This window comes from Ananas comosus, linkage group 4 (assembly GCF_001540865.1).
Source record: "Ananas comosus cultivar F153 linkage group 4, ASM154086v1, whole genome shotgun sequence".
Classification (NCBI taxonomy): domain Eukaryota; kingdom Viridiplantae; phylum Streptophyta; class Magnoliopsida; order Poales; family Bromeliaceae; genus Ananas; species Ananas comosus.
Window position 1 is genome coordinate 5155408 of NC_033624.1, and position 12069 is coordinate 5167476.

At 37.1% G+C, this 12069-nt stretch overlaps 1 protein-coding gene across 1 annotated transcript; it reads left to right on the forward strand.

Annotated features, from left to right (window-relative positions):
• Positions 9904-10777, forward strand: LOC109708779. Its single transcript, XM_020230601.1, has 3 exons — positions 9904-10291; positions 10381-10453; positions 10545-10777. The coding sequence occupies exons 1-3, from the start codon at positions 9956-9958 to the stop codon at positions 10775-10777; spliced, it is 642 nt and encodes a 213-aa protein (XP_020086190.1). The 5' UTR covers positions 9904-9955.

Genomic DNA, 12069 nt, shown 5'->3' on the forward strand with positions numbered 1-12069 from the left:
GCATGTTCAGATGTTTTGCCGATGTTTTGGCGATGATGTGCGAAAGGATGTAAGATGTAAATGGTAGGGGGGCAGTAATTATTCTGCAGCCACCATTTCTTCATACTTTCTTTCAAACCTAAGCCATCAAAAATTTGATTGGGAGGCAGTGCAGCTCTTTTCCTATTGATTTTGAAGCTGTTAACAGCATATTTATATATGCTGCTGATGTTTTGGCGATGATGCGGCAAAGGATGTTAGATGTAAATGGTAGGGAGGCAGTAATCCTGAACTGCAGCCACCGTTTCATCATACTTCCTTTGAAACCTGAGCCAACACTCCCCACCAAAACTTACATATTAGATGTTAGTTATTTTATTTTTTTGCCGTAAACTTGCATAGTAAATTGACATTTCATTGAAATCTTTTTATCGTCTTTTTGTATCTTTGCAGTTATGAGTGAGATAATCAATCGCCGAGCTTTTTCATCTCCAAATGTGGCAAACCTCATGACTTTCTTGGATGAGGAGGAAGAGTATTGGGAAGAGGTGCAAGCCATTCTTTTAGATGAACGTGCCTTTGCATTTCAAGCCACCTTACATAAGAGACCATGTCGCACTAGACCATTCACCAGGCATCAACTAATTATGGATATTTTACGAGGACATCCCGACAGAGGGTACCAACATTTTCGAATGTCCAACACAACATTCATTAGACTTCGCAATGAATTGGTCGGTCGAGGTTTAATACAAGGCACTCATCATCTTACGGCCGATGAACAACTCGAAATTTTTTTATTTGGTGTCGGGCATGGAGTAACAAATAGAGTGTTGGTAGAAACGTTTCAGCACTCGGGGGAGACTATAAGTAGATACTTTAGTAATGTCTTGCGTGGTGTGGTCGAACTTAGACATGACTATATACAATTGCCAAGTAGTAATATTGGGATGCACCCAAAAATTAGGGATAATCCATTATTCCATCCATTCAAGGTGACATACAAGTCTGAATTAAATAATTATGGTTATTAAGTAAGCTCTACATCAGTAACATATTTTTAACTCTCTGTTATAACTTGTAGAATACAATTGGCGCTATAGATGGGACACATATACCAGTGATTGTAAAAAAGAGCAAGCAACCACGATATCGATGTCGCAAAGGATATACATCGCAGAATATGATGGCCGCCTGCTCGTTTGATCACCAATTTTTATTCATATGCACTTGATGGGAGGGATCTGCAGCTTATGAGAGTGCTGCGATGGTGTTGTGAGAGCGGCGGTTTCATGGTTCCCGAAGGTAATGTTATTTACAAATTCTTTTCTTTCTATTATAGTAACTTGTATTAACTATTGGTTGTTCTTGTGTAGGAAAATTTTACTTGGTCGATTCAGGTTATGCAAATACTGATCGGTTCCTCGCGCCTTTTAGAGGTGAGCGATATCACTTGAGCCAATTTGACGGTAATACAAGGGCGCGTACACATCGAGGACCGCGAGATCTATACAATCATAGACATGCACAACTCCGAAATGTTGTTGAGAAGGCATTCGGAATTTTGAAGAAGCGATTCAAGGTGCTTCGCCAAGCCACTCCGTTTCCCTACAAGGTGCAATGCCGCATTGCGCTAGCATGTTGTGTTATCCATAACTTTATTAAGAGGCACCAAGGAAGTGATATATACTTCAATATGCAAATGGAGCCAAATCCCCTTGAAGAGCAAGAAGAGGATCCTACACGTCTCGTTGGTATTGATGAGTCGCGTCAAGGCGACACTCTTCGCACTATGATCACCGAGCAATTATGGAATAGTCGATAGGATAGTTTTGTTGACTTTGCAATGAAAACTCTACTTGCATTAGCTTCCTCTGACTTCCATTAGTATTTTATTACCTCGTAGAGACTTGTATGTCTATTTGGAGGTTAACTGCAGTTATCATCTATGGTTTTCAGTTTGTATGACACAGGCTGATTTGTTTAGCTAAGATATTAATATTGGACTTCATTGTTGTGATATTTTGTCAAATTATATTATGGTTAATTTATTTGCATTTGATATAAGAATTTACTGTTGCGTTTTTTAAACTTTTTCCATTTGCTGCCAAGTGTATTAATGTTGCTTTTTGCGACGATGTGCCAAATTTGCGACAATGTGCCAAGATCCTAATATGTTTATATAGTATTTAGTACTATATAATTCAGTTTTGTAAATTAAATTATTGTCCTATTACTTACATTGAATTCTACGGTTATGTATAATATTCCTAATTTTTTCTTAATCATGTTCATTACTTATTAATATTCATTACTTATTAATTATACAAATATTTTAAATATATTATAAATTATGGGAGATAGAGATAAGGGCAAACTTGTCATTTCTAATTATTTCAATCTACTTTTCTCACTATTCTTCTCTTGTTTCAAAAAATTAACCAAACATCATTTTACTTATTCCAAGGAATAAGCTGATTTTAAACCAAACAACAAATTACTTTTATTTCTCTCTATTCTAGAATAAAGAGATATTCCAGGGACAAAAATAATTAATCCTGAGAACCTTATTCTGCAGCCAAACGCAGCCTTAAAGTGAATGTGAAAGGATGTTACTGTTAGTGAAAGGATATGACATGAAAAGACACATCTTTATAGTGTGTCTCATCGAGCATATGTCCGTTAGAATCTACTATTATATTCATTGAACTTCACTCATATAACTAATTGGTAGTTATATTCAAATGAAAAGCCACAATTGAGAGGTCACTTTACGAAACACCCATTCATGAATAGTCTTCATGAAGCATCTGTTCGTGGTTTATATAAGTCCATAGCATTGGTTGTAGAATGATGAAGCAATTGAAGAGTACTCCATTCATAATAATTCCATTCTTGTTTTCTTATTCTATTTCTTTTGACAACTTAATCGAGTGAGTGCTCAAAGGCTCGATTTCGTATGTGCAAACGCAGTTGAGGTTTGTGCTTCATTGTATCCTGGGATACTGTTCGTTGACTCAGTGCACACCAAGTTGTTTGAACGGTGGCGACGAATTAAGCCTTAAGAAGAGTGGCATTACTACACGCCTTGAAGCTATTTTCATCTTGCTACTTTATACCTTTTCACTATCTGTTCCAACACTAAGTTCATATGTCCATGTTATAGTGTTCTACTTGCTCATGAAGAATGTTACCAAAATGATATGACATAACAAGAAAGGATGCAGTTATTTACATGCTAGGTCATACACCCATAACCCCTCATGAACCCTACAAAACTTGCCTGGTGCAGACCCATCAAGATTAATCTACTCAAGAGAATGTGAAAGTTTAGACTACATGCATAGAAATAGAAATACTTTAGATAAGTGAGGGATCAAATTTATTTCTATGATGTTTCCTATCTTGACTTGTAAAGCCCTATTAGAATATTCCCTTGAGCTCTTAAGACTCCAAAGAAATCCTAAACAGTAAGTGCTAACCAAGTTAGAATCCTCAAAACCCTCATTTAGAAAAACTCTCAAATTTGAACCTCAAAAATTTCAACTCATCTCTACTTCTTCCTCCTAGAGCTCTTCCAAAGTACTCTTACCCTTCCTTGAGTTTGCTAGAAGATGGAGCTCTAAGGTCCCAACAATGGTGGCATAGGGTTTCCTTTTCTCTTTTAAAAAGAGAAAGTAAAGAGAGAGTGAGAGGGAGAAATAAGCATGAGGAAGGAGTTGGCTGTGAATGGGTATTTATAGGAGTGCTACAATTGCACTTAGAACCCTTCAATCATATATATTTATAATAATGAGCTGCTGCCTCCTCACTAGGTTTTAGGCGCTCACCTGATCTTTTGGGCATCGGAAAGCCCTAGGCTATAGCTAGAGCCCTCGAGTTCAGCATCTGAAAGTTGATCTGGATGCCAGCCTAATCCGTTCGACAATGATTTTTGATGCCCGCAGGGCAAATCTGGTACTCTATTAATTAATGAGTCGAGCGACCCATTCTCTCGGGTTGAGCATCCGGAAGTGAAACCAAGTACTAGCAAGAGCAGTCTGGAAGGTTTCGAATGCCCACAGAAGTATTGAGATGCCCGAACGTTTATTCCTTTATAAACTTTTTCTCTTAGGTAGAGTGTCTGTTAGAATCGGATAGTCGACCGGACTATCCGGGCACCTAAAATGCTTTTCTAGGCATCCTGAAAGTTTGGGAAACTAGATTTCCATTTCTTCGAAACTCTGTTTCGACCAAATTGGTTCGAACTCATTTCAAATTCAGCCTTAGCTTCTCCAAATCCATTTTAATCATGTCTAACATATCTTTAATCCTCACCTTGCAATTTTGGCTAAAGTTCGGTACACTATACTGAATTTTAGTATATTACAGAAGTTTCTCTAGAAGGTAAAGTATGCTCTAAGACCTGAGCAACTACTTTGACAATGTGTTTGAGTTGAATTTATTGTAATTTCTTGCTAGAATTTGGGGTAAATATGGAAAAAAAAAGATTTTTGCAAACTCTAGGAGAATCTATACTTGATGTTTTGAAAGATTTATTTTTTTGTTTTGAAAATTTCTTGGGGATAATAGTAATCCCAGGTTCAAATTGGAAGTATTGCTCCTAGAGGGTTTTGAAATGATCTAATTTTTGGGAACTCTAAGTGAAGAGTAAATTAACACACCAAACAACATAGATCGACGAAATAGCGACGTTTCGACTTCCAATTGTCAATTGAGGTAAATTTGGTGGCGTTTTGCAAGAATTGGATCTCAAACTTGGATGATTACATGTAGAACATCATGATCGTCTTGATGTTGATTATTGTCTTCAAGTAGGTTGTGCTATCTGAAGTGGTGGACCACTTTTTATGTCTAAAGAACTTTGTTTTTGTTTAAATTTCTCATGCCTAGTAGGGTAGCCTTTCGGTGAAAGCATGCAAATACTAGTGCTCATATGATTGTCACACTTCTATAGTCAAAGTAGCTATCATGGCTTGTAAGATTCCTATATACTTTATGACTGTTGGAAATAATATTCCAAACTTAATTAAAATATAATTAGAGATAAGTTTAAATCTTTTATTTGATTATGATTAGGATATGTAATTATCCAAAGTAAATTGAATTTATCATCTGTTACGATTTGATAGCTATATATAGTTAGGCATGGGTTAATTAGATGAATAAGCCATAGTAGACATGGCTGCATGAGAGTTACCCAAAATGTGATTATACCTTTTATTAATAGCTTCTTCCTCCTCTAATATCTCTTCTCCATATTATTTTGTTCTATTTTAAATCTTAGGTTATATAATCGGTATCAGCACAAATACTGGTTCCAACAAGTAGTATCAAAGCAAATCACGCTTCCAACAAGTGGTATCAAAGCCAGAAAGTATCATGCGACTTCTTAACCAGACAATAGCAGATTCGAAAAGTATATAGATCCAATGTACCGGATAGCTATGTCAAAATCAAGTGATTCGTAGTTGATCAATGAAGGTGGCGTTCATGTGAAACCGAAGCAAAGAATCGCTTTGAAGAAGTTGACCTCCGCACAATACACGACAGCAAGTGGTTGTGATGCTTGACGAAAAGAGAGCGAGGAGAGCTCGTGAAGAGATCCAAGAAAACTCGACCATATAGCCAGGAGGGCTAGACAAGCAAGCCGAAATACAAAAAATTTGGCAAGATCTCGATGAACTAAGGACGTCATCCAAACAGAAAGGTACAAATTTGAAACTTATTTTTCGAATTTTCAAGTTTTGTTATGGATTTAGATTGGTTTATTCAACCTAATTTACCAAAGTTCGATGGAATGAACTGTAAACGATAGAAAATCATCATTCGATGTTTTTTAGAATCCCAAGATTTGTGGGATGTTGTGGAGAATAATAATTATGAAAAAGAATTGGGTAAAGAAGAATTTAGAAAAAGAGATAGAGAAGTTCTATCATATATTTTTCAAGCAGTGGATCTATCGTTGGTAGGAAAAATTTCAACGATAAAGACTGCACGAGAAGCGTGGAGAATGCTACAAAAATTGGAGGAGAATATTTGCACGAAGAGAATGAAATTCAAGAAGAAGAAGAAATTCAACGCAACAACGAAAATACAGAAACCCCAATTTGGAAAGAAAAATCTGATCAAAGTCATGAAGAAAATCAAATTCGTGAAGAGTATGTTGATGATCAAAACAGTGCAACTCAAATCGATGAGAAAGTTCACAATGACGATATGATTAAAGAATTTTCTGTTGATGAAATAGTTACACATCAAGTCAAAGAGGAAGTTGACTCTTTATTTAATGTGAATGAAGAAAAGAAAATAGTAGACGAAAATATAGAATTAAAAATACAAAGTTTTGGTATGATGACGCACAAATTGAAATCAGCGAAACCAAAATATCAAATTTAGATATTCGCAGGAACCTGCGGATCTTTAAAGATGATGTGGATAATCAGTATTATAGGTGGCAAAGATTTCGTGCATGGCAACATCATTGGACAGGTGTCATGTTGCACAACTCGATCACGACGACAACAACAGCGACAGAGATTGCAAAATCAAAGTGCGCGTTTCACGGGATTTGCGGCTCGAAGATGAAGTTTGGATTAAGGGAGAATGTTGGAAATAGTAATCCAAACTTAATTAAAATATAAGTAGAGATAAGTTTAAATCTTTTATTTGATTATGATTAGAATATGTAATTATCCAAAGTAAAATTGAATTTATCATCTGTTACGATTTGATATGTCACGCCTCGGATTACATGGTTTCCCGAGCACGCCAACTGTACGAAAGAATTTTTCCCTGTATACGAAGCGAAGCTGTACTGAAACTGTAATCAAACAACACTACAACCAGTAGTATAGAGCTGCTAGAAAAATAAACAGGTAAAACTGAAAGCAAGTTCCATATACATACATAATATCCAGGTACAAAAGTACTTGCTCCAGCGAGTTATAACATCTGTATGTACATGAACTCAAAAATAAAAGCACCACTACCTGCTGAAGATGATCCTCTATCTCAGCAACTCGTCTGGTAGGGCTCTACTCACAACGCCCTTACCACGGTCGGTCTCGGAGGATGCAGCTGCCGGAACCGAAGGCTCTGCAAAAGAAGGATAACAACAGGGCGTGAGAACTACTGTAAAAACAAGTAGTCCTCAGTGCGTACCGCCCTCAACATCGTCGATCCACCCACCAAGTCTACAGAAGGGAGCAAGGATAGTAGGAAAAGCTAGAAGAAAACTACAGCTAAAAGCCCCTACACTATCATGCTCTACTCTAATCAACTGTAGTAACTGACCCAATCTCATTGGGGACTGTAAGCATACATGTTCCTGGGACTGTGAACACACCCGTCCCGCCCGGTTGCGACTATACAGCTACCTCCACACTAAGCGGTCAGTGGAGAGCAAGTCCAACCTGCACGAACGACACCAACGCGGAAGCACAACGCCGGTCTCTGGAGTGGCGCTCGTGGGAGCTACCCAACCGAGTATGCAGCGTATCTCTGTCGAGCTCAATCCGGCTCTCACAAGCCCAAGTCAAGTAACAGAGTCCAACTGGTCTAACAACCAACAGGTCACGTGCCCTCGGCACAATCTGACGCCAAAACGGCGATATGGGTCCACCGTCAACCCCGACGGCCCCCAACAGTCCGGAACAGTCTGAATGCTACTGTAAAAATACACTCAGCATCCCAGCACGAGTGTAACAGAAATCTAAACTATCTGGGGTATCCACCACGCCGATACTGCGGCGATACAAAATAACAACGGCTCCTAGAGCTAAATCAGGTAGTTTAAGCATATGACGGATCATAATCGCGGGTTTTCTCCTAAGTCAAACCCAAGTCCAACATGTGTAAATATCTAGTCATAATATAAGCTCCAATTCATGCTTTGAAGATAAATCTACCAAATCCGCGAATCAAGCCAATTCAATGTTCTAAACAACACGAAGCACCCATGTTGACTATTTAGCTACTTAGAGAGTAAACCGACGATTAACCCACCTCGACAGCTAATCCCATCCGGCGCGACGTCGAGAACGGCGGAATCGCACCCTCTCCCGGCCTCCTCGCAATGCTACGACGACGAACGTAAACTTGAATGGCACCGCGGCGCGACGTCGACGACGATTCGAGCTCCAACGGCACTCCACCCGAGCTCCACCTCAACGGACCAAGCTATACAGATGAATGAGATAATTAATTCTCTCTAAAGTCTCAGGTGGATATGTATATTGGTTGAGTAGGTGGGTGGATAACCATAAAAAAACAATTACAATTATACCCCCCACCAACTCAACCAAGGACATTAATTGCATGATAGCTATTTATAGTTAGACATGGATTAATTAGATGAATAAGCCATAGTAGACATGGCTGCATGAGAGTTACCCAGAATGTAATTAATTATCTTTTATTAATAACTCCTTCCTCCTCCAATATCTCTTCTCCATATTATTTTGTTCTATTTTAAATCTTGGGTTATATAATCGGTATCAGCACAAATACTAGTTCCAGCAAGTGGTATCAGAGTAAATCACGCTACCAACAATGACACGCATGATTATGAATCTCTAACCTATGTTATGATTCTTGAACTAGTATAACATTCTCTGGATGTAGATTAAAGAATTTGGCATGAGAATCTTGTTGACGAACATATGCTAAAAATAAAATTTGATTGGATCAATACTTGGACAATAGCGTCATTGAACCTAGCATAAATGAGAACATTGATTGATTGAGTCAATCCTTGGACAATGTTGTGGTTGTTGAATCGTGACTCTTTAACCATGTGCATGCGATCGATGCTCGTAAAGACCATTAACTCACTGAGCTTTGCTTGTTGGGAGTCACAACCCCACGAGCCCGGTCCCTCCAGATATGTAGACCATTAGTAAGGTGTATGCAACGATTTCACAAACCATAGATTATCCCTGAGTGTGCACGACAATTTCGTCCCTGGTAGACTTTTACGCCTAAGGGCAGTTGCGATGATTTCGCCACCAAAAGACTAAGGGCCTGTTTGGGAAATCTACAATACTCTGTTTTGGGCTACTTTACATTGTTTTTCAAAAAGTTCCTTTTTTTTTTTTAAGTAAGCCCGTTTGGATAGCCCAATGGACTAAAACTTTTACTCTGTAATATTGGGTTTTCAGAGTATTATCATGGAAAATAAAAAAAGAGATTGGAGCGCTGTAAAAAATTTCCCCATTTATCGCGTTCTTCCTCATACGCCCTCTCTCGCATTTTCGCCCCGCACCTGTCCTCATCGCCTCATCGCCCTATCCTCCTCACCTCGTCGCCCAATCTCCACTCCCCTCTAGTAGACCTCATTTCCACACAATGTCTTCAGGTTTGATCTATTTCTTCTCTTGCTGCTCCTCCTCTAATATATATGAATGTGCCCTAGTTTTTCTTACAAAACCCTATTTTTCCTCTCATCCATGAATTTAGTGGAAAAAGAATTAATAAATAATCCACTAGGTATAAAAGAGAATTGTTTAGATTATGTTTCAAAAGAAGTGGGTTCCAACACTCCCTTTGTTGAGATTATGTTTTAAAAGAAGTGGGTTCCAACACTCCCTTTGTTGAGATTATGTTTTAAAAGAAGTGGGTTCCATCCTTTTGTTGAGATTATGTTTCAAAAGAAATGGGCTCCATCACCCCCTGTTTTCACCTATATACTTAAGCATTCCCGACATCTTCCCATCATATAAAAATTTGGGGAACAGGACGAAAAGCCGAGATGCTAAGATGCAATCTGATGATATAAACTTATGCTCCTACTACTTTATTTCATTTCATTAATATTCATTTATCTATAATGTAAACTCGTGTTTTGAAGTGGAATATGATGAGGGTTGGAAGATTCTAGTAGTTAACTGTTTAATTTCTTCGGTTTGATTATTTGATGATACATTGATTCAACTTTAGATAATTGTGTGCTTGACTTCTTTCATATATATTTGATATGTGTTATACAGGTAACGATCCAAAAATAAAAAATAGAGCAAAATGGACTGAATTGCAAAAAATTTATTTAGTAACATTATTGAAAGAGCACAATAATCCTAGATTTCATGCTCAAAATGGTTGGACCAAAGAAGGTTGGTTCAATATTTCAAAAGCAATGAATGCAAAGTTTCCAAATGCGCAATTACAAATGGATCAAATTAAAGATCAAGAACAACAATTAAAGAGAGCTTTTCGATTAGTGAAATCATTGACTAAGCTTAGTGGTTTTGGATGGGATGCTACCACCAACATGGTTTCTGCTCCGCAAAATGTTTGGGAACCTATTCTAGAGGTTAGTCAAATATCCTTTAATCTCATTTATCTATAATTTATTTTTTTATCATTTTACTAGATAATTATATCTTGTTTTTCTTATTGAAGTCTAACAAGGAAGCAAGGAAATGGTATAATAAACCTTTTCCACATTTCGATATGCTTTTCGAGATTTATGTAGGTCAGTTTTATGATTAGTTGATACATATAGAAAGAGTATTAAATATAAAGTTGATACTAATTTTTACTATTTCGTACATAATATATTATAGGTAAATATGCCGAAGGAAAGCGTGCTCGTGGAAGTAATTCTTGTATTGAAGTACTTCCAACTGATCCTCCTATATCCCAAATGGACTTACCATCACAACCAACATTTCCAAATCCAAGTATTCCTGCCCCTGGAGATTCTACTCGTCGCTTTGATTGGGAGAACGAAAGTGAAGAAGAATATACCGACTTAGCTAATCTACCAATGTCTCAAGTGTCTCCTCCTACAAATTAGATACAATCACAACCCTTAAGGCCATCAATCCCTCCCTCAGAACATGAAGAGTGCCGAGAAAAAAAGGAGCCGAAAGTAAAGAATAATCCCATTAGTAGATTTGGTGCTGAGTTCTTAGAACTGAAGAAACAATCTGATGAACGGTATCTTGCATTGAAAGAAGAAGAACATTGCTTGTGGCAACAAAAACATGAAAATGCGGATGCATTTTCTATAAGTAAGTGTATTCACGCACTTTATGTAATTCCAAGCCTAAGTAAAGAGGAGAGAATAAAGGCAATACAGATCTTTACAAGTAAAGACAACCGTGAAATATTTCTTTCCATAGAAGAAAGTGATCGGAAAATATGGTTGAAAACCAATGGCTTCATTTGATATCTTATATTTATTTTGATAATTTGGATTGTGTTAGAATTTTACTTTCCTCATTTTGATATTATGTTGGAAAATTTTGGATATTATGTTGGAAAATTTTGGATGTTCATATAACATGTGTTACTAACATGTTGGATTATGATACAATATGTAATATTTTGGATATGATGCACTATATAATATTGATGTTTCAAACAACTATATATGTGTGCTTCTTTATATTTATTTCATAAAATTGATTGCATGTAAAGTAGAGTATTGATAATTGTTACAATCTTTTGCATATGAAATGAACATTATAACCATACAAATAACTTGGATAAAGTGTGTACAAAGATATACAAAGTAGGGATTGTCACTTAAGAATTTCTAACATGCCGTCTTGTAACATAGTCATTCCACATATGATGTGCAATATTATCTCGTTTTCGATTGCCGGCTTGTCTTTGATTGTTCATATATTCAATATTAGCAACATACTCTTCATCGCCGTCAGGCATCACTATGGCAGGATCTTCATTTATGCCGGTGGAATTCTCATTAAGCCAATTGGTTTCACCATTATGTATCCGTATAAAATTATGTAGAACACATGATGCAATGGCAATATTTGTTTGTCATTCAATTGGATGAAAAGTAGCAACCTTGAGAATTGGAAAATGCATTCTTAAAATACCAATAATACGCTCTACATGATTTCGTAGTTGTGCATGACGTAGATTAAATAGTTCCTTATAATCTTTAGGCTTTTCTCGGCTTTGCCCTTGCTCTTTTATGTGATATCTTGTATTGCGATAAGGTGCAATGAAATTGGGAGTATTTGCGTATCCAGCATCAACCAAATAATACTTGCCTTGTGGAACCTCAAAATCGTTGTCAAGTGAATCTTGTAGCACTCTCGCATTAGAAGCCGAACC